The 27,072-nt window shown below is 45.8% G+C and overlaps 1 protein-coding gene across 2 annotated transcripts in view; it reads right to left on the bottom strand.

Moving 5' to 3' along the window:
• Nucleotides 1-25,101, bottom strand: part of LOC144158653 (arylsulfatase B-like) — a 36,315-nt gene extending 11,214 nt beyond the window's left edge. The window contains exons 1-10 of one of the 2 annotated variants that reach the window (XM_077689687.1): nt 25,007-25,101; nt 20,642-20,711; nt 18,414-18,572; nt 15,827-15,986; nt 14,434-14,546; nt 12,702-12,815; nt 9,661-9,792; nt 5,710-5,836; nt 4,073-4,366; nt 2,736-2,992 (exon numbers count right to left, since the gene is read on the bottom strand). In XM_077689687.1, coding sequence (XP_077545813.1) covers nt 2,736-2,992; nt 4,073-4,366; nt 5,710-5,836; nt 9,661-9,792; nt 12,702-12,815; nt 14,434-14,546; nt 15,827-15,986; nt 18,414-18,572; nt 20,642-20,674 — 1,389 coding nt within the window. In that variant the 5' untranslated portion in view covers nt 20,675-20,711; nt 25,007-25,101. The remainder of the gene's footprint in view (nt 1-2,735; nt 2,993-4,072; nt 4,367-5,709; nt 5,837-9,660; nt 9,793-12,701; nt 12,816-14,433; nt 14,547-15,826; nt 15,987-18,413; nt 18,573-20,641; nt 20,712-25,006) is intronic. The other variant, XM_077689688.1, reaches the window with a different exon arrangement.
• Nucleotides 25,102-27,072: the final 1,971 nt, after the last annotated feature.

Below are 27,072 nucleotides of genomic sequence, written 5' to 3' on the forward strand. Positions count from 1 at the left end.
GTCAAACTTTTGGCTTACGCAGACGACGTGGCTGTTTTTTGTATGTAAGAAGAAAGTGTTCAGTTGGTAGTTGACACGGTCAAAACGTTTGGCATGGTGACGGGTAGTTTTCGGGACTGGGAAAAGTGCCTACGATTTTGGCATGGGGAATGGTCATCAACACCGCCAACCTTCGCTAATATTAGTTGGGTCACAACTCCAGTGAAGTACTTGGGTGTTGAACTGGAATATTACAGGGATAGCGAACCATACTGGCGTAGCCAGACACATGCGTTGAGGGAGAAAGCCGACAAATGGAAGGGGGCAATGTTGTCAATTTTTGCAAGGGCCACGGCATGTAACTTATTTTTTGTAACGAAAATCTGGTATACGATGTAGGTACTGCATTGTTTGCGAATCAACTTCCAAAGGCTGCACCGGGTATTTGCGGTGTTCGTGTGGGGTTCAACATGGGCGAGGTGCAGCAGAACAAACCTGTTTCGGAGAGTCCGAAATGGTGGCTTGGGGCTGGCGCACCTGTATGTGCGATAGCTGGTAAACCTGTTTTTGTTTTGGCGAGATGTTCGCGACCCGTTCTTGCAGATTGTCATGCAAGTACGGCTGGCGCGGGCTATGCCCAAATATGTAGTATCAACATGGTGCATGCCAGATGGCGTGTATGGGTATTTGAAAGAAATATTTATGACGGCCCGTTTTCTATTTCCACGTTTTTCTGGCTGTCCTCTCTGGCACGCGAAAAACTGTATAAAGACACTTGCGATATTGTTTTCCCAGTTTCTATGTATAGGTATAATTACCGTGCTGGGCCAGGCCAAAATATGCTAAAGCGCGTCAAAAGAATGGAGGTTCACCCTGGAGTGAAAACCTTTTTCTTCAAATTACACACAGCCACTTGGTCTGTTGGAACCTGGATGCAGGATAAAGAGATATGTGTGCCATGGAGAACTCAGTGCTCAATTTGTAAACAGCCAGAAACGATAGAGCACGTTTTTCTGCATTTTTGGGCTCGGTATTTTTGTGCGATGTTCTCCAGAGGACCCTTCATAAAGAATTCCCGCTGAGCCCCCTTTGCATACGCTTTCCAGCTGTAGAAAACGAGGGGGGTGTAGCCTTGGACCTCGTTATGTTGGTGCTTTGCATAACATTCGGCGCTCGGCATGGCCTGGCTCCACGGTAATGTGGACGCCCGCCCTACGCGGCAATGTTTTTGTGAGTCCATGTCACAGTACGTAGAAGTGCAGACGCGCAAGGCATGTGCTCCTGAGTGGCTGTCAAGGAAAGAACCTTTGACTACGCTTAGGGAATTTCAGAAAAACATCAGCTTTTATAGAATGGTGGCTTGTCGCTCAAGTTGTTCATGTAAATAAGTTTGTTTTGTGTTTCTGTGTTGTGTCGAAGACCGGCATTAAAAAAAAAAGGGGGTACGCCGCGACGACAGCGCTAACATGGAACGCCCTGTTGCTCTACGTTGGTCCAGCGAGCGATCTACGACCACAAGGAGAGCACCTAAAGTGCTCGACCCCTAAAAAACGAACTCTTGTCTATTTCGCTGCTCTCCGTTACGCCTTGTGCGCGTATCAATACAGGGGCTCATGACTTTTTTACTGCCATCACGACCACCACCTAATGCAGCAGCGGGAAGCATCTTAAAGATCTTTCTCAAAAATTACCAAAGAGAAAATATCGGATTTTAAATGTGCATTAAATTCGAACCTTTTTGTAGTGCTAATTCGCCAAACGGGCGCCACAGGGTTTACATGGCCATGTTTCCACAGATCGACCGTTAAGATAGCCAAATGCGCGCAATCTCGAAATACGGTAAACCTATTTGTAACAAAGGAGAACGCATAGTCAAACCCACGTATGTACGCGGGGGTTCTTTGGAAATATGTTCAGTGTGGTTATGTCCAGCAAAGCCCGTGGTAACGGGGGAATGTTTTGGATGAAACGAAACGTATCCAGCAGAAGACGCATTTCTCCTTACAGAACTGCAAGGACTTCTCCCCGGAAGAAGAATTGATTGCATATGTGAGGCCAGATGTATTGTAACTGATTCTCTTATATTTCACATACATTTGTATCCAAACGAAAGCCGCGTGTGTTATTACTGTTGTAGAAAAAAACAGGCTGAATTTAAGTACTTACAGGATGATCACATTGGCTCATCTGTCCTCCCTTTCGTTAACCTGCTTCGTTAACTTGCTTTTGCTAACTTGTGAGCAGCCGTGAAACAGGGCAGAAAATCACGCACTTAACGTATTCATGAGCAGTGACGTGTGCAAGTATAAGCAAGAAAACCTGTCGTCTACATGCATATGTTTAGAATAAGGCTGTTACAACTACAGGATAGATGCTGTCGAAAAGGCAGAAGAAATGTGGCATCCCTTCTAAATATTCCTGTTTGACCTTCTGAACATCACCACTTCTTCTTCCAAGATGTTTTGTTTGTGTAAGGAAGCTGAAAAATAAAGTAAGGATAAAGGCTTCAAATACTCCTATGCTAACTCTTGTGTCTCCAACGCTCGATCTCTGCTACAAGTGTATTCTGTTCAGATACACTTCAGGTACTGTGCATCAAATATTCGAAAAGTGTGGCCACTATATATGCCAATATCAATTTCCCTTAACTACACCAGTCACAGCCATTAGTCGGAGGGCCTATCTTAATACTGTGGCATTCTAAGATGTGGTATTGACTGGTTTTAGTGGTAGCCCTGAAACGAATGGCGACTTACCTGTGCACTCTTGCTGCGCTCAGTGAGGGCGTCGAGGTCTTGCTGTGTCCTTTGATTTCCGGGGATGGCGATCCGCCCCAACACCCCATATTTGGAATGCCCAAGGACAATTTTAAAGCGGTCTCTGCGAACTGCAGCGTATCCAAACAGCGGGTCGATGTTGTACACCATCGAAGAGCGAGGCGAAGGCTCGTCATTGGACAACACGTTCCACATGTCCTGACCGTCAAGCTGCCCAAGGTCACTCACGACGCCCCCTGAAGAGATAGTACAGATGAATTAGGCTGCGTAGAGAATGTTTCTTGGGATGGAGTCAAATGCTTGCAAGGCAGGAAGTGTTGAGGAATACCTCTAGGAAGCGTCCATGGTACGGCAGCAAAAGAATTCATGTGCGAATTGAGGCGTCGCCGAGTTGACTTGCAATTTACGTATACACCTAACCAACAAGCATGCGAAACACGTTCTCGAACTTGTTTCGAGAGCAGCATTCCGAACAGGATAAAGAATGTAGGAGGTTAAGGCTTATGACGAAGAGGTGTTTGTAATCAACTCCCGCTTTGTTATTCAGATTTTCTAAGCAAGCCCCGCTTTGGTTCTTGTTTTGGATGCGCGTTAATGCTTTTACGGTGAGCAATAGCCCAAGCATCGAATAAAGGCATGTGCTGCAAGAAGGTTTTGATTGAAGGAAGAGGCACAAGCCTATGTAATACACCCTTAGCAATGTAACGAACCAGTGTATTGCTTGATTAGTACGGTCCAGATTGAGCGGCGTGACACTATTCCTCTCGAAACAGCAATTAACGACCTCAACACCAGTTGCAGTATCCCAAGGACCGGTCGCAACTTCATGAAAGCTAAGTTAGATAAGCTACACCGTCCCACTTACTAAGTGATACTCACCTGTCCACTCACCGGCCGGCTCACTTTTCGCTCGCTGGCTCACTCCCTCACTCACTCACTCACTCACTAACTCACTCACTCACTCACTCACTCACTCACTCACTCACTCACTCACTCACTCACTCACTCACTCACTCACTCACTCACTCACTCACTCACTCACTCACTCACTCACTCACTCAGTCACTCACTATAACTTTTTAGCAAACTCTCACTTTTCCTACTCTGTACGCGCAGCAACAATACAAGTGATGCACTCAATATTCAAATGACACCATTCCAATAGCCACTATACGCTGTAATGGCCGCCAAAAGTGTAGAAGCCACTCGTTTCGTTCCAAGGATTTCCGGCTTTTATAGGCTTCAGGTTTATCAAAGCTCGCGTGGAAGCCTACAACGCCCCTACGTACTTCGAGGCGTTGTTCGATTGACCTTACCAGCGAGACCATAGAGGGTGGGTAGCCAGTCAGTGATGTGCATAAGCTGGTTGGAGACCCTACGTTTCTTGGCGAGCCAAGGAGACCAGAGAAAAGCGGCTGCCCGGCTTCCGCCCTCCCACGGGGAACCCTTGCTTCCCCGCAGAGGCCAGTTGATGCCTCGATTTGAGAACAAGCCCCAAGGCTTCCCTCCGTTGTCCGAGCTGAAGACAATCACGCTGTCCTCCAGCATACCAGCCTCACCCAGAGCTTGCACAGTTCGCCCTACGGCTTCGTCCAGGGAATCCAGCATGCCTGCATGCGAGCAATGATACCACAAAACGAAACGATTTAGTGATGCCGTGGCGTCAATCCGAAGTGATCGATGAATGCGAAGTCATCGGTACAGCGCCTTTCACAATTTTGTGTTCCGAAAATCTGGACTGAATTCGGTCCAGATTCAAATCTGGATAATATGGGACCACCAGGTGCCAAAAAAAATCTTGACGCGAGTAGCAGTGCTCCTGAAGGCCACCCAGTACTTCACGGCACCGTATATCCGGGGTCATTTTGAAACTTACTAGGCAAGCGAGAGAGGGCCACAGCGTGAGCTTGTTTAGAGGAGGTTTTAAGAGTTCGGCGTCTTTTAGTTGAGGCAGTCATTCAGGCGCGTCGGGACTACAAAACGGCCGACTAAACGTAATCACCAACGCGTACATGTGTTGCGCGCCCACCAATGTTTGATGCCTTCTTTCGCAAACCAGAGGCCGTCTTGATACGAGTAAACGTCTTGTTCCTCGTCTTCATCTTGGCCACCGTTCTCGCACGTCCGATTATATGTTGCTCTGGGAACTTATAAATTCACCGAAGCTGAATAATCAGCTCCCAAGATGAACACAAATGTATGCTTGTAACCATGGGTGTATTTTCTCCACTAGTTTGGCGCAAAAATTTGTGCTTGCCCGCCTTACTATCCAATTCAAATCAACAAGAAGTATTAATGGTTAGTGTGCTTCCTCACTACTGTATGACAATTGGTGGAGAATGATAGGCCACAAGTCCGGGAGCCATCACTGCCCCACGTGTGAGTACCCGGTGGGTTCATTGCCAGCATCCGATGCCAACAAGATTTCTCGAAACACACCAGCCGCCAAAAATGTTGGGAGAATGTGTTAAACTAGATTCACCTCTCAGTCCCATTACGCAGTGGTGCGAAAGATCAGAAAAACGAAGCGAATGAGCGTGGATTGTTGATTTAGACAGAGAAAGAACGAGGGAAAGAGAAGTACGCGAAAATGTTGTTGGAAGAAATGGAAGAGACAGAGAGGTGGGAAGAAGACGAGAAGAGGGAAAGGGTAATGGAAGAAGGGCCCAAGATAACGACATAAGGGATGGGAAGAGAGGGGGTGTGAGAGAGGAGGTAATGGGAGAGGTGAGGTGACAGTAACAGAAAGGGAGGTCACACGGGCTGGAGTCTGAAAATGAGGAAGTAGTTTCCCTTGGGGAGAGGTCGGGTAAAGACGAACTTTACCCGGCTGGTATGCGAGTAGCACAAACGTTATTCGACATCAGTGCAACAAAGCAAGCACATAGTAAGCATCCACTTTTTGTCCTGCCGAGCAAGTTGCGTTGCCAGCTTTACAACGCCTATTTCTTACCGGCATATATAGTCCGATTCTCCTCCCCGATATATGCGAACTTGTCAGTTTTCGCCTTCGGTGCCTGCAGGTAGTTGTCGTAATTTCCCGAATGCACTGCTTGGTGGCTCAGGTACAGAAACTGCGGCTGCGTAAGAAGAAACAAAGCTTTCCCATATCCCTTCCTGATGAGACCTGAGAGAAGCGCAATGGCGTTCTGACATGAAAACTGCGCTAAAGTGCGTCCAAACTTTCGCTAAACGTTCGTCACACCTTCGCTGAAAGTGCGCGTAATCGATCGCCCAACTTTCAGAGCAACAAATCGCAAAACAGTGAACGAACCCATGCGATGATTTGTTGCGCAATAAGTAAACGCACCTACGAATGATCTAAATGTATACCTATACGTTGTTCATGAGATAACGTTTTACCATTTTACTCATTTGTTATGATCACTGCCAGTATTTTTTTATCTAGAAGCGTTCTTTTTTCTCAATTTTCAAGTAACTGTTTTGTACAGCTGAGGACCCGCCTTCACGCACGCACAGTGTGTCCAGAGATCTTATCAGAACGTTTCGGTCGACCAAGCGGCATAGGGGGAAATGCATTATTATTTCAACAGAACGTATTGGTCCCGCTACGAAAGCCTTTGCTTTAATAGATCCTGAAACACTTGTCTCTACTTTTATTTTGAAATCGTAAATGCTTGCAGAACATTGTCCCCAGCACACCCAGTACTTAGATTGGGGGGTTCCAAGGTACCTCAGCCAAAAATTACTGCTCGGTGCCAATCAGATAATTTGTAAACTCGCTCAAAAACGTTCTGTGTCTTTCCTGGTATTGGCGTTCTTCGACGGCTCGACTTACGTTTCTAATGCCATGTAGCGGCTGTTGGCCGTTTCTACTTCGGTTGCAGCAATGAACGCTTTTCGATAGCAACTTAAAAAAAACGCCACAAAAACAAAGCATAAATGGAAGGCGTATATCTGCTGCAACGAGCAAATCACGCAGTGCCGCTTCGTGCTGGCGATAACTATAGCTTTCGCAGTGGTCCCAGACGCGATGGAAGGGGTGAAAGCGCTTATCGAAAGTACTGCACGGTACCCTACAAAGCGAAATGTACGTTGTCAAGCGATCTTGATTGCATAAAGAGACACATGCCAAAATATGCCGAAAGCTATGTATAGCAGTCCAATCTGGCTGTCCCAGACTTTTTCGCAATTTACAAAAAACAAATATTCGCAGCTTGTTTTAGTCGTTCAAGGCTGGAGAAACAGCCCAGCATGGGGTCCCGATGCTTCTCTTCCCACTAACAGCGCATACCCGGAAAGAGGGAGCAGCCAGACCACAGCAGTGCAAGCCCTTTCTGGACGGCAATGTAAAAAAAAACCCCACAAATTAATTTACAATACACCGCTTTATTCAGTAGCAATCCTCTTCATCTCTTTTGTTGGTGTCTTCTAACGGCACAGCCGCTTACCGAAAATCCTCTTGTAGCGCGTCCCCGCTGCAGTAGACTTCCACACGTCCTTCAGCTGGCCCGTTGGCCATCTCTAAATGCGGACTGTGAAGGTGCGGCTTGACATATTCGCCTTCGTGGTCTTCGGCGCGCGGACGCTTTATGCGCCGGTCTCTACACGACAACGATAACGAAGGCGGGAGATCCGAATGTGGCGCAAGCCCACGCGAAAGCCTTGACGACATTTACGCTCTCCTCCCGAGGCCTACGCTCTCGTCCCGTCGGTATTTTTTTTTTTTCGCTAAAGCCACCGCGCGAAGGCCGTTCAGGGCGCTTTGCGCCTTATAGCTTTTCTTCAGCATTGCTTTTGCGAAGGCCAACAGCTTCAATTGCTCCGCTGTTACAACGCGTTGAATAAAATTGTCCTCATTACAGTTTGAAATAATTAAGCGCCGGACGTAGGTAAATGAACATGAAATCAAGATAATTTCTCATCTTGTTTTCACGCTCCTTCAAGACTATGCTTGAAGAAACGTTGGTACTCTGCTGGGTACTTTTGATCTATTTCAATAGGGCCAAACCTTGTTCCTTTCGCGGGATACACATTGACATGTATGCCCACTTCCTCCAGAGCGCGCAGCTTGAAGAGCTGTGATATCTGATATATGTAGTATGCTTTTGCACATGCCTCAATGGGAAACTCCTTTTGCTTCAATATACTGTCGTGAGAGCTGAAAAACGCTTAAACATAGCGACACCTTAAGCTTGCCGCACGAAGCGGTGATTGATTGATTGATTGATTGATTGATTGATTGATTGATTGATTAATTGATTGATTGATTGATTGATTGATTGATTGATTGATTGATTGATTGATTGATTGATTGATCAACCGATCGATCAATCGATTGATTGGTTTAACGCGCCGACGCTACACGGGCGTTGAGGAGCGCCGTGGTTGAGGGCTCCAGAATAATTGGGCCACCTGGTGATCTTAACGTGCGCCGAAATCAGAAACACAAGCGTTTCCGCTTTTCGCCCCCATCAGAAAAGCGGCCACCGCGGCCGGGAATTGAGCCCGCGGCCTTGCGCTCAGCAGCCCAACGTCTTAGCCACTGAGCCACCGCAGCGGGTACGAAGTTATGCCAAACAATAAATGATAGACAACCTCCAAGGATTTGGTCTTGTTTTGTGCATAAAAACTGATAGTCTCTGCACCAATTATACAGGTATTTTGCTGAAATTTCAATTCACACGTTCTGCAGCCATTGTTCGTGTAAATTCTCGCCGGGTTCAGACTGTTCTCGAAACTGTCAAAATAACGGTAAAGAATGACGTCATTTCACGTCTCAGCCAACCGAACTGCGTGACATGCCGTTTTATATACGTCCATAGATCACGATATCGCTTTTGAGTCAATATTTTGACCAGAGCCTAGTGGTTATCAAAGATTTTAATCCAAAACTGCGTCATTACTCGCCCGTCACATGTCTCATTGTGCGGAAAAAATGGCGTTACATATCAGCGTCGCGAAGAAGGGCACTGAATTTCAGTAGGAACTACGATGTAAGAGCTGTGTTCTTTGTGCAGAGGATCAATTGAATATAGGGTGCTTGTAAATAACTACCCGGATTAGAATTGTACGGCAAAGTCACTTTGTTACCGTACCGGCAAAACATGCGTACTGTACGGCAGGATACCTGGTAGGGCAAAAGGACAAATAGTAGATGGTGCAATCCGACGAAAAAAAATTCAGGGGTTGGCGACAATGAAACAATTTTGTCCAGCGATAGTTCGGTCTAGCCCTTGGAGCACTGAAAGAATGCGCGGCGAGAGAAAACACACGGCGAGAGAAAACACATACGCTGCTTCCCGCAGTCGGCACTGTAGGCGCGGTCACGCAGAAAACTTGGATATAGCCAGCATCTCCTCGTATCATTTTCCGATGGCACCCCCTTTTATTCTTTCCCACTATCACATTTTCTTTCAGTAACCCACCCCTTGAAACAAACGTGCTATCAGACCCTTTCTCTGGGCAGCCTCTTGAGGCGCTGGCTTGACCTTGGCTAAGATTGAAGGTCAAATTGAGCTTACGCGGTAGGAGCCTTTGTCAAGGTTTGTGCCAGAAGTAATAAAACACTCCCTCCACAATGAAACGGCTGTAATTATGCTGGAGCTTAGGAATTTCCCAGAAGCTTTGCGTCTGTCATCTTCTTTCTCCACTGAGCATAGATGAAAAGGCCGCTTTTATCGCCTCTAACATCTGCTTGAATAATTGCAGCCTCACCGGAGAAAGTGAGAAGAAAAACTTTGGTTAAAAAATGAAGGCAAGCTTTACCGTGTTGGGCTCTGTCACTCGCACTCAATTGGGGACTCACGGTCGATAGTCCGCGCGTATAGTTTTGACACTATCCTCGCATTGGTAATACGTCTGTAAAGGGAACACTCGATTGCGTCTGAGGCCGCCTGCGTTCAGTCTGGTATCGAGAATAGGAAGGCGTTCAGTAACCCACCTTCGACTTGTCCAGAGTCTTAATAAGGCGCACCGCTTCTCCCGCGAAAAGGTCGGTGCTGTAGTGGCCGTCTGCGTCTAGGGCCGGTGCCGTGCCGTTCCACAGGTCGAGGCCCGAGATACTGGCGTCGTCCTGAGGAGCGCCGAGTTGTCCGTGAGAAACGTCGTTGGGTTATGCGAGCAGGAGGACAAGAAACAACCATCCTTCACCATTAAGAAACCGTAATATCAATAGCAATCGATTTTAGTGGCTGCTATGCGTATAAAGACAATGCGCTGAACACCGGTTGCAGTAGAAGGAAAAAATTGGTGTTCAAAGATTTGATGGCAAAGTTAGCAGGGGTTTTGATATACTTGCTCAAGTTCCAGGCGTCGTTTATCAGAAAATGGGATTTGGATTGACTTCGACAAAACAAAACAAAAAAATGATCGGGCCATCTCCAATAACGCGGAACCGGGAGATGCGTGAACCATGCAATGTTTAAGTGCATTCTTGCCGCCTTCGCATTTTTTTCTCGCGGAGATGAAACCGTTGACGGGTAGAGGTACACCGCTTTGCTGTAAAAGTCTCGTGTCTTTGAAGCGCGAAGCGTTCTAGTGCAAGGGGTTGGAAAACTAGTCTCCACGTGTGTTCTTTTAGTGCGCGTTTTTACCCACGGAGATGAAACGTCCCAGCGAGAGGCGTGGGAAAACGAGTGTCCCGTTGTTTGAGTACCGTCGCTACATAAAATGACGACGGCACAGCAGGCGCCCAAAGTATGGGCGTGGACAGGATTTTGTCTTCAGGGGGGAAAACCCATTGTATGGAAGGGCAAGAGGGAGAGGGCGAGGGGTAGGCAATTGGGCTGGGCTGGCTTGGAAGGGGGGGGGGGGGCTCTAGGTGCTCCTTTTGTTCCCCACTGCCGAGAGTCTGTGATATTTACGTATACTTTCAAGTGCGCTCACCATTATTTAAATAAAGTAAGTGCAAACTAGGCTATTTAACGGAGGCATGACGGGCAAAGGGGCACGAGTTGCGCATGTGCAAGAGCTAGGTAGTTGTTTGACAGGTTGCCGAACGTTAATTTGCAAGGGAAATAACACTGTTTTTTATTTATTTCATTCTCGTGACGCAAGAAATTTTGTGCCAACTTTCTGTAATAACCACCGTGTGCAACACAATAATGTCGCGTACGCAAAGCTCCGTATACCCGATAATTGTACTACACGCGCAACTTCCTTCAAAATAGCGTTCCTTCAAATTGCAGGAGTATTCCCAACACTTCAATACAAACCCTTCTGATGAGCCAGGAAACCATTTTAAAAACTGGATGTTCGACTGAAGCGCGGTAACCGCTATGCTCTTTGTTTGGGGAAATGGTCTTAGTACAAAGGAGTACACGTTCCACCACTCGCAGTTTTGATAGCAGTGAAGCCGCTTCACTCGACCATTGCCGACCCCGGTTTTTTTCCCAATTGTTGTTCCCCTCGCCAACAACTATGCCTGTTTTTTAAGTTCGTAATAGGCTAATAACGGCGGTGGCGGATTTTAAATGATTGTCGAGGAGCACGAATGGTCGTAAAAACAACGGAAAGCTGCGGACGAACATCTAACCGCCGCCATTGCCGCCTCAAATTCCACCTCGTCGATTAGCTGTGAATCCCTCCCGGATAAAGAGCTACTTTCAATTTTGAACGCCGACGTGAGACTATAATATATCCTCAGCTTGAAAGGCTTTACCCGCGACGTTTTCACCCCTGTGTATACGCCTATGGTCGCGCTCAACGGCATTTGTCGGTTTTCGTTTGGGGAAGTTGGGTTGGAAAGACGTGGCGTGTACACAAAGCTAGGCCTTATGCAATACCGATGACATGTGCGGTGTGATGGAGGGGGGGGGGATATTTAAATGTGGAAGGCTCCCGGCTCACCGCGACATGTCAGCTGTCCGCCTTTGTCAATGAGTTCGGGTTAGTGGGCCCCAAAAACAGGTGGTTACGACGCACGAGGGAAACAAACAGTCACATGTTTGTGCGCTAGAATAAAGCTAGAGGGCTTGAAGTTTGAACTCGCTGTGGGAGAGATGCATATCGTTTGCAAGGAGGAAGAAGAGCGGGAATTGCAGGGGCGTTGGCCGGAACGGAACCACGAATGCGCGCTAAAACAACGGAGAGCAGCTGCACCGCCATTGCCGCCGTAGGTTTCAGCGCATTGAGTAGCTGCGAATTTTTCCTGAATGAACAGAAAATTTCCCCTTGTAGCACCAACTTGAGCCAATATATCTTGTTATACTTGTAGGGATTCGATAGTGACATTTTTGACGGCGTCATTCACTTCTATGCACATGGAAGTAAACGGTTGCCGGTTTATGCGTGCACGGGTTGGAAGGGTGGAAAGGGTGATGATATGTCTGTCGTGCTGGCGGGAGGTTTAAGCGTGGGCTTCAAATGGCCCAACGAGTCATAATCGGTGTCCTCGGTGGTCGAGCGGACGGGGTTGGTGTGTTACACTGACAGGAACATGCCTGCGATGCTGCATGGGAACATGTTTGTCCGCAAGAATAAATCTGGAGTCCTGCCACGTTTTATTTAGCCAATTTGCGCTAGGAACTATGCGAAATTGCGAATTGCAGAAATACATCTGCGGTTTCCAGAATTGCATTGACTGCGTCCAGCTTCGCAGGCTATCCTTCTTCAAAGAATGGAAGAGCAGGGATTTTTCTTTTGTTTTTTTACAACGATACTAGATCGCCCTGCTAAGAACGAGATACTCTAAGTACGTGCAGACAATCAAACACTTAACGTGCGGGATTCCTTCATGCACTGAGCAGCCGTTTATAATAACAGGGGCACCTTCAGTTGCCGAGTTTAAGCACTGGGCTGCTGCAGCACATACACACAGCCTGACTGATTACACAGATGTCTATCGTAAGATTCACACTTTGGTTTTTAGTTGGTAGTTGCTTCTTCTTGGTAAGAAGTTTCCAGCCATGCGGGTACCCCAGTAGAGATACAAATTTCAGGAGGACACGCATATTTCACACATAAAAAGGAGTGTGTACGTACTTCGGAGAGAAGCTTGTGGTTGAAGTAGTCTATATGCCCGTAGTAGAACCCGTAGAAAGAGTCGAAGCCTCTTCGGGTAGGGGTGTACTCCTTTCGGTAACAACCAAGATGCCACTGCAAATGATGCATCCAATATAATTTGAATGTTTAATGCCGTGAAAGAATAATTACTATTGTCACAAACATAAGTGTTATATAGAAAACAGCAGCGCCTGGAGGTATATAAAGTACACAAGCATTCGCCATCACTCATCCAGTGACAATACGGACAAAGTTTTCTACATACATTTAGGGCTGCGGTAGTAACGCCATATTTTCGCGTACCCCGAAGCACCAAGCCAACAAGGCCGCTGTTTTATTCAGAAGAAAAGTGGCTGAAGCTACCCACGCGGCTTGCAGCACACAACGGCGTGTAAAACGGGAGCTCACAACAGCCCTCCACACCTTCTTAGTGCACGCCCTCCCACAAACACTAAGCCAGATGCCCCGCAGAAGTGTCGGCATTCCGGGGTGCAGGCCGCAAGGTACAAAGCTGGCCAAACCTGAGGCTGTTCAAACCTGAGTGGCATTAAACCTCACGAGCGTATGCAAGTATGCATAAGACCCGCCCTAAAAATCTCAGAACACGAACAGAGTGACGTCGAACTATTGCGTCAGACAAATAAATGTGTCACTATTGCACCTAGCTTCCCTAGATCTCGGTACCACCAACCTATTTTTACATGCAAGCGCACGTGTCCCCTCTAAAATCGACGAGATTAGATCGGACCCCGCTATGCAGAGAGGAGAAAGACAGATCTTCGGGAAAGGGAAGTCTGGGGGAGAAAAAAATAGGAAAACATTCCGGAAAACGTACAGAAAATTTCGCTACAAAGGGTGAAGGAGGTAAACGTGACTACACCCGCCACTTAATTTCGAAGTCTAACCTCTTTAGAAGAACATTAAAGAAAATCACCTCATCCTGCTCTCCTGGGAAAAGGCTTAGTACATTACGGACGGCATGGAGATTAGAGGAAACAACGGCGTCGGAACGGCCAGCTATTCCGGCTAGGGACACTAAGAAGTAGCCGTCGGGAACGGGCTGAACAATACATGCAAAAGGGCGGGCTAAGCGTTACAACAGGCTTGCGCGTAGCGGGAGCCCTCAAAGAAATTCATCGCTACAAATGTTTCCTGTGCACGCGATTGATTTCTCATGGGCTTAGAGCAGTCATGGAAGACCTTTTGAGGCAGCCTGGCTGGGACAGTGAATACGGATGGCCACGGATGTTGAGATATTGAAAAAGATGGCGTCCTTTTCTTTGTGGTGGAGTCGAGAGAGTTATTGATGCGTTTATTCTGCTTTAAACTCGAGCGGTACCTAAGCTGTGAGTGGGGTAGCTAAACATTTGTGCCGTTGAGGGTCTTAATATTATTGCCTGAGCCAACGCAAATGCTTGAAAAGAGAAGTTCATGGTAACGAGTAATGTTTTCAGCAGGCATGTCGTATTGTAATTGTCATATCATTGACGTGACGTCCTATAAGCCTGGTACTCACCGGTAAAAAATGCACCAAAGACCAAAAAAGATCAGGTTTACTGAACCAGCTGTAGCAATGACTGTACATTTGCCACCATAAAATACGCGGTGTAGAGGGGAAAGAAACAATGACCGGGTAACTTTTTGTATTTCTGTAGACCTCGCGTTCGGCAAATTTTTTGCAAGCACTAAGAGAAACCGCAAGCAAGCCCACCTTTCCGATGATGTGCGTCTCGTAGCCGAGCCTCTTGAGGTGCTGAGGGAATAGTGTGTAGTTGAGGTCGAGGCCGAACGGGCGGCCAGGCTGTATGGGAATGTGCTGTAACCCTTCACACAGAGCGCGCAAGCGAAAAAACAAAGTTCAACATGAGCTTTACTCCGAGAATCGGTATTTAGACAACAAAAACTACGTAATGAAGTTCTGTATTACTAGCTATAAAACTTGATTGTAGCGGGTTGGACCTACCATGTTCTGACCAGAAGCTTACTTATCTTCAATTTGCTGTGGGAGCGAGAGAAACGGTTGAACACGGTGTTATTGCCGGTGAAGGCATTCTCATTTCTGTCACAGGAATTATAGCACATTTGTCCAATAAGAGCACTATAACTGCCCTAAAATTTGCGCCTTTGAAATTTAGTGGTAATCAAAAGGAAATGTGTAAGAATGTTGGAAATTACCGTTTACCGCATACGCCAAAATACATGGAGTTTAATGAGCGATGTATGCGATTCGCAGAACGAAGCTGTCTCGGATTCGTATTCACGTGTCCCATAAAATGTTGGCCCAATATTTGTACAGCTAGACTGAGTGGTCTTGTCGTATTTTTATGCGGAACTGACTAATGCGCAGTTTATGACATTTATAGAAAATATTGAAATCATTCTCGTCCGTCACACCCATCTTCCTCTAGACAATCTTATATGGTCTCGAATAACTGTTCTTGCCATATCAACTTTGCCCACCGGTAAATCGAGTTTGACGGTAGAAATTTTTTTTTCAATCATGCCAGATTCATCTCAGAAATTGACAAAGTTACTAATGCGTGTTTTGAAGCATAAGTGTACGAAAACCAGAGCTTTCGAACCCTCTTACCATGCCCACGGGCATGCGGGTTTGTTTTCTTGTTTAACTATCCTTCTCTAATCTTAACAAAACCTATATACTGCAAGGACCTCTGTGTTGCTGATTTAATTCTTGGTGACCAAATAGTTAGGCGTGACAGAGGATATAGTCCACATCGCCAAGGAGTCCCAAACATTGTGATGAATTATGACTTTCGTTAATCACAATTCTCTTGTGACTCGCGGTTTGACTACTTCGTTCTAAGGATATTGCTCATTCGTCAGCATAATTTACAACCACGCTAAGTGTGCCTTCCAACTGACTCAGCAACGAATTCCTGCTTTTCATCAGTCAAAGATCCTTTACTATTACTACATACGTCCTTCAGTCAATCCCACGTTCTTCCCCACATTTCTCTAAACGCAAGGCTTGACTTGGAACACTTGAATAAAGGGACCCTACTTGAAACAACTGTTGGCTTCCAACGGCCTGCTCTGCTATTTATTCCGCAGACAACTACATACTGTGGGATGATAGCGCATACCGTATCGTATCGAGTACAGCCCCGTCATGAGGGCTCCTCGCGATGCTGTGCAGGTCGGGTGCGTGTAGTAGTTGTTGAGAATTACTCCGTCCGCTGCTAGGGCATCCAGATTGGGCGTCGGAATCTGGGGTGACCCATGAAAGCTCACGTCGGCCCATCCCTGCGTTTAACATGGAAAGAGGTGTTGAGCCCCGCCTTCTTTCACTCGTGGCATTCATAAGGCCATTCACCATCCAAACGGTCGGTCAATGCTGGTCTGAGATACAGGATAGGCTGCACCGCAAAGCGTGCAAGGAGCGACCTCAATTCCAGGCAGCAGTAGCCTCAAAATAACGCAAGCAGATCTGATGTTTGACTGACCCGAATGAGCCGTAGCTGGTACTGTTAACCTTCACCCACACACCGCGGCGCAGCTCCGAAAATAGATACCTTTAGAATTGCACATTGTAAAGCACCAGAAATCTACATGCCCCATTCTCAAACAGTGCCGCATGTATGTCGCAAATGCCTAATTATTTTGCACTGGTGCGGCGATTAGTTGTACGCCAGTTTTGACGTCCGCTGCATTGAGTGACGTATGACCTGTCCCATCGATCGTGTGAACGCTCATGAGCGCTTAGCGGGCGCCACGTCGGATACAAAAGAAACTCCGACAGCACAGATGCGCCATTGGTACACGGCTTGCAGATGACAGCCGCCGTGGACACATCCGTCGAAAACATTCGGACAAGCCTGTCGGTATTTATTACAGCCATCTGAACTGCCACGCCAATTATCGTGTAGTTCTTCGATACTGCTAGCCACACAATCCCCGTTGCTCATCTATCTGGCACGCCTTCTCCTAACCACGTTGTAATGGATGCTGAACATTTCTCCACCACAAGTCATTTTATAGGCTTTGAATTCTTAAGCGGTTCAATACTCCGAACTCAATTGAACTTGGGGGCAACTTTCTGAGGCAATCGAAAAAGCGCTACGGAGGGGGATCTAATGACTTTGTGTTACTGCGCCAAAGTAGTTCCCGAAAAGTTGGTTATGGTTTCAGTTTCGGCGTCACAGGTGCTCACGCCTTTGCTACAGTTCATTTCTTCTCATAAACGCCGTCGTTAAATGCGCTCAACCACGATAACGAAGCATGCAAGCATGTTGTCGTATCCTTCCATACGCTTCATTTGTTCCGGAATACTAGCCAACGCTCGTACTTCTTCATTAACCGGTATCATCAATGGAGTCCTTTCCTGTACCACCAAGGTGGACAACTCGGACCTATTGAATTAATTATACCGCCGACGACGCTGTCCAACTCTTAAGCGTACCTAAATTACGTGAATGTAGTCAGCGCTGTACCTTTGAGGGTTTGCCGCAACGCAAAATCTTCTGGAGCTGAAAACTGGGCAGTACTACGGCTATGTGTAGAGTGCTTACATAGAACGTGCGCGCTGTACCTAAAAAGCAGCGGGCATACACCACGGCGCGAACTCAAATCCCATTTGGATGGCGATGAGTGCTTTGAAGGGTGAAACTATCATTCCGCTGCGCTCTTGTCTTTCTGGTAACTTTAGGTGGTCTCTGAGTCGCCAAGCGTGGCCGTTTCACGCTTCGGGGACTTCAGTTACCACGCAAAACCTTCTCCTTGAGCCGTGTGACAGAACGCTCGCTTACTCAGGCAAGCCGGCTAACCGAACGAAATGCAGAAACGACTGAGCGTCCAGGTTGTGTCAGCCTCACTTGGTCGTACACGTTGCAGAGAACTTGCTTCGTTTGTTTGGACTGCTTTTGGCTCTCAAGCTTTTTGAAACTCCTATGCGAAAATGAGGCAACGAGCTTCGGTAACCAGGCAGCTGCCATCGACAAATGTGCCATATTCTTTTTTTAGAGAGCCGCTGCGACGCCAGCCGCGAACGGCGCAACAATAAATACCCGCAAATCTAGAATGTGATGGTCTTGGTTTAACATATTCTGGTTAATAATTTATCGGCATTCTCAATACAAATCGAAAAAATAACTACATATTTTTCAATTATTCAAGTTACACCAAGCGAGTTAATTTTGTTGAACTACTTCCAGCTACATGGAGAAACTGGATGGGTCGGCTCTGTAGCCTTGATTGCTTTGCCACAGAGAGTTGTCCCCGAGTTTAGAAGCACACTATTATTAATTTTTGTTCCTTCCTTCCAGCAAAGTCTGTTATTCTGGGAAAAGGCTGTAACGAAGGAATGCCTTTTTGCACTTTATTTGGAACGTATGGGACTTTTAGGGTATGTGTCTGACCTAATTACATTCTTCCGACATGATACTTATTGTGAGAACCTGGCTAAGCACATTTCAAAAGGCGCATGGCAAAAAAAAGTTGCGGAATGCCTAGCACGGTACCTCTTGCTTTAAAAGTATTTTCGGGATATTCTTGTAGTACGCCATAATTTTTAATCATGCACTTATCATGGCATCTATGTTTCATTTCGCGTGACGCTAAAAACAAATTTCTGACGAGGTTACTCGATTGACTAAATTTCAACTGACACCCCGTAGTGCTACTGCATATCACTTTCGACAAGGCGGGATGCCCTTCACTCCACTCTTTACTTACGAGATCATCGGCGAGAATGAAGATGATGTGCGGTTTTTTGGCGTGAGGCTTAGTATTCACCAGATTGTAGATGCCGTATGCCACCACCGCGGCAAGGACGCCGGCGAAAACTTGAACGCCAAAGCTGATGTGCGTTTCATTCTGGTTTTTCCTCAGCTTCTGCATGGTAGCACAAAAGTAAAGGTGAAATGTGGATTTCGTGATAGCTGCACCAAAAACATTCAGTGTACTGTAACTTTCACAGGCCAAGTGCATCCATAAAATTAGGTATTGCGAAAGGAACAGTGGTCTGGCAGTGTCAATCGGTCGATACTAGAGGCGTAAAACAAATGAAAATACCGCTTATCACGCCTTCAACAAATCATGTCGTCACGATACCTTGCGACTCATTGTCTTGGTGTACAATGCACACTGCTGCGGCGTTTCAAAAAAAATTGGGAGCCTTTCTAGGGAAGGCAGAAAATAAGTTGCAGGCCCTTGAGCCGTTCCTTCAAGGTGTTTCAGCAGGGCATTGCAGGACCACTGCGACTACTTTTGGACGTAACCAAATCGCGATGTACCTATAATTCAACTGCAAACAATGAGCTCTAGCTCTCACCACAATTCCTGCTCGTGACATCAAAATGTTATATTGTACCGTTTGGTTAGCGGCCGGAATAGTTCGCTCAAGCTCCGCTTGACATATTCGTCGAGAAATGTGCCTTGTAGCTGCCTCCTATGATGGCGCTAAAGTGAGTACTGCAGCTCCGCAATATCCACTGCCTTGGGTGTTGAGTCGCTGCACCTTTAAATCTTATTTTTGGCCGCCCGTTTTCGAGCATTTTCCTGGCCTTTCCATACTCCTGCGCCTCAGGCATCATAAGCTGCGCACTGCAGTGCACGAAAATGAAGAATTGGAGAACGACTTCACCGAAAAGGGCTTTACTTCTGCAAACAACGTCCCCGATGACGTCGTCTGGTGCGACGCCACATCCTGCAAGGAGATAGGGTGTTTTTTGGCGCAGCCCTCGCCCCATAACGTGACTTCTTTCTGAAAATTTACATTTAATTGGACTCTGAGGGTATCGCAGCGCACTGAAGTGGCATTACCGCATGCCTAAAGGTAAAACTTCGCGAGACACGCCAGGAGGAAGTCGCGAAGTTGCGAGCCCTGAAAACGACATTCCTGAAGAAATGCGTGCTAAAAACAACCTACTTTTTGGGACTCTATCCGAGGGAACTAGGTTGCGGCTGCATTCAATCAAGTTTTGTGCCATTTTGAAGTGAATCTCCGATAGGGTAATGTGTATACTTATAAGCTTTATAAAACCTATGCATGCCGTACAAGTCTCGTCAATCTACGTAAAGGTTTCACGCTCCTACCTTGTTCAGAAGATACAAATCGTCCACAGGGCACGGAGAACCATTATGAAAATGCGACAAACTGTTGCGCGGAAGGGCACGTTAAAATTAGATGAAATGAGAATGGCTGGGATTGCAGCTTGTGTCGTAAAAGAATAATGGCACTGAGTTGGTATTCGGAAAATAGTAGTTGGGGGGTAATCGCGCCGCATCCAAACGGGAATATGTGAGCCGTGCTTGAGCCGCTAACGGCCCCTGTCATCGTCACCGATTCAATCCATGTGAGTGCGTATATGTTTCTCTTACAATCAGCCCCAGCGCCATAATGCAGAGTCTAAGGACGTCGGAAGCAATGTCGAAGTCGCTGTATGTCGAGCTCCGTGTAACCGTTGTCGCAGTTGTTTATTAATTTCCGCCTGTCCACCTCTGACGCAGAGCAGTCAGAATGTTACCCTTAACCTGCTCAATGGTGGGAAACCTACCCAGTGAGGAGGGGTTGGCAAGTGATGCGTGGTGGGAAAGAGGGTGCTGCGGTGGAGGGTAGAAAAAGTCGGCTGGCGGCAATGATGAGAATAGAAGGAAGAGAGCGAGCAAGTGAGCAAAAACAGGTGTAGTTAAACCCGAAAGAATTAATCGTGAAGACGTGGTAATACGTAGCAGATCAGTTCGATGTGATTGGAGAGCGTAAATGAGAGCGAGGAAAGGGGAAGGAGAAGAGATGGAGAGAGAGAAAAAAAGCAGCAGACGAAAGCCACAGCTGTAGGAGGTGGGGAGACGGTTATGCATGAGTGCTAGATGGGTTCCTCTCATGTTTCTTATCGTCAGTAGGGAATTTTGGTGCGTGGAACACGGTGAGTACGTAGAATAGGCCACTGTTGTGGTCTTACGAGGCTGGGGCGTGTCTTGACCAAGCCAGACATCGGCGTGCTTTCCGGGACTCCTTGGGCTGTCCAAGTACTGAAATGCAGCGAACCAACTTCATCACTTTAATGCGGCGCCATACCCCAAACACTTCTTTATAAAAAACTAGAGTAGTTCATATATATCTTGTGGAACTATTTTATTATGTAGGAGTTTGAAATGTACTGCTTGCGTTTAAGCTTGTTATGCCACTCAACCGGAACTTCCCTTCTAAAATATTTGGTTGCGAAGTATTGTTTTTGTTGCTATCCTCCTTGTCAATTTGGGGACGTATGCTTAGAAGTCAAAAGCAGCATGACATCATAAAATTTCACTGGCTGCAAAGCCGTTGCTAGTGCAAACCTCGTGCGGAAACCCTAGACACCAACCAGTCGAGGAAAACTGATATTTACAATGGTTAGGTATTACCAAGCAATCAGACAGCGGGCAAGGAGGGTGCTGATTGCTTTTGTTATGTGGTCATCGGGAATGGCCCAACGTGGTATTGCTTCCTCTGGTGATGAAAGTAAATTCTCTATATTACTACAGAGCAACAACGCAAGTGTCATCATTCGAACAGAAAGAAGACACCTTAGGTATGTCGGTATGACTTAAAGAGGATGTGTTCACTGTCCAGCCAGAGGTTACGTAAGTAAAGCGCGGGTTTCCCAGGCAGCACGGAAAACGTGGCCAGCCTTTGGCCCATTTTTGGCCGATTCTTGGGCAAACAGGCCGAGTATCAGCCAACGATACGTTTGGTATACGTTAATAAATCTTCGAGAAAGCTTAGTGGTAAAACACAGTTGTAATATTTATTGAAAATACTGTTACTACTTATTGACAATGAAGTAAGATCATAGAAGGCTATGCAGGAGAGCAAATAAAAAAAAATAACGGTTAGGCTGTTGCGGATTGCAGAACAATATATCTATTAATTTTACCTATAAACCGTACATTCGAGCAAGGAAGAGTCGTATATATATTTATATTTCCTTGGGGGCGTACGTGCCTGTATCTGTGGGGGTGTATCCAGGGCGACGTTCCAGGCTTTGGTAGCTAGATTTAAACTCCCTACTAACTGGCGCAGGCGGGGTGGGGGGATAAAAGCAAGCTCATTAGGTAACACAGGTACCATGGACGGGCATGATCCTTTGCGAGTACGCGACGTCTCTAACAGCCTACCGGCCGGTTTATAGCTAGTTTATGTCAATCTCTAAAAACTGGCCGTTTACACAGGCACTCAGATGATTCAAGTGGCAAGAGCGAATGCGAGCATCACCTACACAGTTTGTTTTGCCTTGGCAGTCTGTGCTAGCCTGACACATTGTCCAGTCGTCCCCTCCGTCATTCCCCCCTGGGATACCAGTTTGGGAGACTGCTTTAACGAAAACTCGCTGCGAGGTTTGTGGGTTAGTAAAACAGTGGAATAACAGCACTGAATGCACCTATAACATGCAGGGAGTTGCTAGGCACGAACAATCCTAATGTGGTTATGTAGAAATGCCTAATTATATTGTATGAAGATCAACCAAACAAACATTCCCGCTTCCTTAATCACTCAGATATGTGCACGTCCCGTGCCTTGACCCTAAAAGCCTCTGGACGGATACTCAGACGTTTTAGGTAGGCACACCAGTGGTACTTCGGAAGGGTGCCTAGACGTCTGCTAGAAAACACTGCTTGATAATGCGTGATCTGGTTCCGCTTAATTTAGTTGCAGTACACAATCGTTCCGAACAGATTGGGAATAAGTGCCCATGGATTCCTCTATAATTGCTCAATGAAATTTGTCGGCAAACAGGGTTGTCACTTCATTACGAAATTTCTGATGTCCGCATTTGTTTCAACGTACTCTCTCAGTTTTTTGCGCCTACTTTCTGGATGATAACCGGCCACATTTCCACTTTTAGTATGTTACATTTTAAAGTTTTACTCGCCCACGTCGCATTGCCCTGGGTTTGCTGGTCGCATGTGGCACCAGTCTTTTGGAGGCCCTGAACATGGTATTTTACTCTTGCGTACGCCATGTTGTAAATTAAGCGAAGTGTAGTAGATGTGGTCACGCTCCGATTCCGAAGGCCCGGTAAAGAGAAAAAGATGTTCTGGCGGCGACATCTTTCTTCGCATATTCAGAAATAATTTAGTATTTTGATGTCCCCACGTATATCAACAACCCCCTTGTTGGTACGTGCCAAAATCTTTGAGGACATCATCATCATCATTATTATTATTATCATCATCATCAAATAGCTTCTTCGCATTGCTTTCTGGTAGCCTTCATTTCATTTTCTATAAGACTGAACCGCAGTATCCTTCTATTAAGTACAAAGGTTGTAGTGGTCCCATTACCTCAATAAAAAAAAGCATATGGCATGGATCCTAGAACGACACATGACACACACCGTGAACTGTGAGTGACTACCCGCTTTTTTGTATACGTTTTCTTTCAGTTTTTCATTGTCGCAATTTAACAACTGGTCCCATTTAGAATTAGCACAACATGTTCTGAATTGTCCGTTAAAGACCTGGTCTGGCGAGCCCAATTCTGCATGAAACATTTTTTTAAAATTTGCAGAGCTTTCAATTCAGTTCCGTGCAACCCGTTTCTCAATAAGACTGTGTCGGGCACTCATTATTATCCCCAGGTGCTCAAAATAAATCCGGAGCCCTCCACTACAACGCCCCTCATCACCTATATATCCAGGGCTGTTAAACCTCATATTCAATAAGAATGTGTCACATTAGATGTGTAAGCCATTTGGTTAAGGCTTCCACGTGTTTAATAGTTTCCTTATTACTTCCGACACCTTGACGACGAGCCCTCTTTTTGGTCTCGGGACAACTTCCAGTAACATTGGGAGCACGTTCTCTTGGGTATGTGCTCTCAATTGGGGCTGTGGTAACGTGTTATCAAATCAGCGGTAATTCGCAGCGGTTCATCTGGGTCTTAAGATGCATAACTGGGTGGTCGTCTGTTGAGTCCTTATTGGGCTAAATAATAACCAAGACTGGTTAGTAGTCCATAGGTCATGCTGCAATCGGTTTTCTGATTGTTGACATATTCTGGGATCGAGTACATACTGTATCCCCAACATTGTACATGACCACGTACGCTTCTGTTCACGAATGCACCAAGTGTTCACTGCGCCAAGCATATCTTAAGCGAGCCTCCTCCTGGTATGACGCTTATCTATAATGAGCGAAACTGCGTGCACTGCTCCAGCAAAAGCAATAAGAGCGCTGCCATGCCGACTGACACTGGGTTTTTTCGGTAAGGAGACCCCACACAACTTACCCGGATAATCAACTATGGACGCAACCGACCAAATTCGAACTTTCTGTTGGGACCTCCGCCTAATAAAAGGTAGTCTGTGGCACCGCTCCAACGTAAACTACGTGAGTCAGGTGAGCTGTTGTGAACGCGGGCTTTTCTCAGCGTGCTGGGGAGCGCACCGGTGACCAGTTGCAGGAAGTAAGTGCTACGGCGCAGCCATGTCATACCGGCCCCTTCGGCAAGGACCTCCTGTTCTCACAGAATCGTCCGTGGCCCTGCATACTATATTCCTTGAACCGACATTGGCTTTCTTTTATCAACACTGTTGTTATCCCCACGTTTTTTAGTGACCATACTACGTTAAGGCGACGCTGTGGCTACATTCAAGCTTATTACATAAAACGGAGCATAGGCCAGCTTGCTTTTGGTTTCTTTCAGGCATCTAGCCTTCCAATTTGCTAAATTTGAACAACCCTCTTGCTAACTTGCTGAGCACTGTTACACTTGTCCTTTTATGTGGTTGCATTCAAAATTAGGCTTGTTCGTGCCTCATAACTAAAAAATTGTCACTGTAGGATAATGTCGAAAGGAAATCTGTCATTTGTATCGTATGCATCATTCTACGCAAACACACAAGCTCCTTTTAAGAGGGATGCTTTAAAATGTTATTCAGCTTGCATAGAATTGGTAAACTGGAAAACTTATTCCACAATTCATAGTTATTTTTATGCTGTTCTAGAAGGGTTTGATTTAAGTGACTTTTATATAATAGCACAGATTCGCTCTTGGAACTACAAAAATGTATCATCATGCGATTTATCCCTGTTTACGCATATTTTTTGCTACAGCTGTGCTTCACTGATAGTGTACACTTTGTTACATTTTTTTCATGAATGTGGTTACACTGCTATGTAAGGCACAAGCTAGTTGTACGCAATTTTTTTAACTTAGCATGGGAGATACTTGCTGCACAATAAACGCTCTGCATTCATTCCGTATCTCAATCATCAAGCAATCCCCTTTCTCTACCCAAATAAATTTCAATGTAACTTGCCACGAGATTTCTAAATTCACGTACCGTTTGCCGTTTTTCAGTAAAGAGGGCCAATACCTGTACTCTTACAAAAATGCTGTTTCTACTCGGGCGACTGGAAATGCTGGAACACAGGATGCGGATACATTTTATTTGAGCTCACAGGTGCCGTCACAAACAGCTGTGCGAGGTTCAAGCGGCAACAGTCATACTTACAGGAAGGAGTGAGTGACGCTCGGACTCCATCATAAATTGCAAACACCTACGTGCAGTACGCGCACTCCATCTACGACCAGTTAGTTATTAAGTCACATTCCTTAGTGCATAAAGAAAAAGGTGGTTTTCTGAAGATAATTGTTTCGTTTTAGCACAAGCAAACTATGCAACCTCGTGTGTCCTAACATCCGTACAATTTTCCCCAATACTTTTTTCCTACATTCAGTGCACATACAGTCTTCAATAAAAAAGCAACTGCGACACAGTTCTTTCATTACAAAACCTCTATTACTGCAGGTCACCATGAATACATCGTTCAGCTTTCCCTATGAAGACGTCACCACACCTCGATAGCTTATGTTAGGTTCTCTATGTTTTATGCATGAATTTATAGGGTTCCACGGAGGAATCCTTGGTGTTCTATGAATGAACTCATGGTGTTCCATGCATGAATCCTGACGTTGTGCAGTTATCCCGCCTTGAATAGTCACTTAAGGCAATCTAACACCAATGATATTCCTGACAGTATCATCATGTTTAATCACGCGAAAGAAGAACTTCAGCGAAGAACAAACCCCAGCTAAAGATTTTTATTTTCGTATTTAGCTTCAAAACTTCCTTAAATGTAATCTCAATAGAATTTGGCGTTCGATGTTTTCTGAATTAATTTTACCGTATTCATTCACTACTGAGGGTGGAACAATATGCGACCCAGCTGACATGTCAAAGGCCTTTGATGCCGATTTTAATTCTATTTTGCAGTGGAGAATAACGTAGTCTTTCTCTTTTGGAATCGTTTCTCTAATTTCTCACTTGGGAATAACACAATTACCCCTGGGGGCATCTCTAACATTATATGGAGTCGGTACAAAAAATGGTGTGCTCCTGATTGCATTCCCAATGCATTCCTACTTATTCACTTAGGTGTGATCGCTAACTTGAGATTATCTGTAATACATCTGTCTGCAATGATACAATTCCCTCGTGGCGGAAAATAGCTAAAGTTGTTCCTCTGCACAAATCCAGCGATAAGCACTGTTTTTCGAATTAAACCAACTTCATTATCATCAGCTTCATGTAAAATGGTTGAATACATAATATTTAAACAGATCATACAGTTACTTGAATTTAATAACAATATACCTGAATTTGAACCCGGGTTTTGACGCGGGTTCAGCACTGTAACTCGACATATCGCCTCTTATGACATTTCCATGAATCTTGACGGACAATACCAAATTGGTGCCATTTTTACTGATTTTTCGAAAGCCTTCGACACTTATTCATTCTAATCTCATGTTCAAAATAAATAGAATCTGCAATACCACACAATTGATTCATTTGTTTCTTTGCTTGCTTTCAAACCGATCTCAATTTGTGTGTTTCGATTTCGTTGCTTCGTCTGCTGCCGAAATAACTTCTGATGTGCTGCAGAGCCCAGCCCTTGGGCCTTTGTTTTTTTTGCTTTATGCTAACGTTGTGGCAGATACTGTTTGCCGAAACATTTGCTTGTAGGCGAATGATTCCGCTCAATATCAAGTAATTAAAGCGCCCAACGATACATTATTCTTCAAAATATTTACGTTGTTCTACAAATGGTCACGAGTACGGATTCTTGGGCAAGTTGGTGTGTCGAGTTTGGCATATTCATAGCGCAAACAACGAGAACATGCAAGAGGACACACAACACAGCACTAATTTTCAACCAGTTTTATTACACATACACGCACGCAATCACTTCTCACTCTCACCGCCAATGCTGACGTGTTACAGCCTTGCGCAGAAACGTTGCTGTAGGACAACCCCGCTTTACTAATCAAATCTCCCTCTATTATTTCGCACATTTTCTCCTTATGCTTTGAACGTACTACACATTGCTCAAACCGAGGCACGCA

This window comes from Haemaphysalis longicornis, unplaced genomic scaffold, assembly GCF_048455015.1.
Source record: "Haemaphysalis longicornis isolate Haplotype H1 unplaced genomic scaffold, Haemaphysalis longicornis Haplotype H1 scaffold_10, whole genome shotgun sequence".
Lineage (NCBI taxonomy): Eukaryota > Metazoa > Arthropoda > Arachnida > Ixodida > Ixodidae > Haemaphysalis > Haemaphysalis longicornis.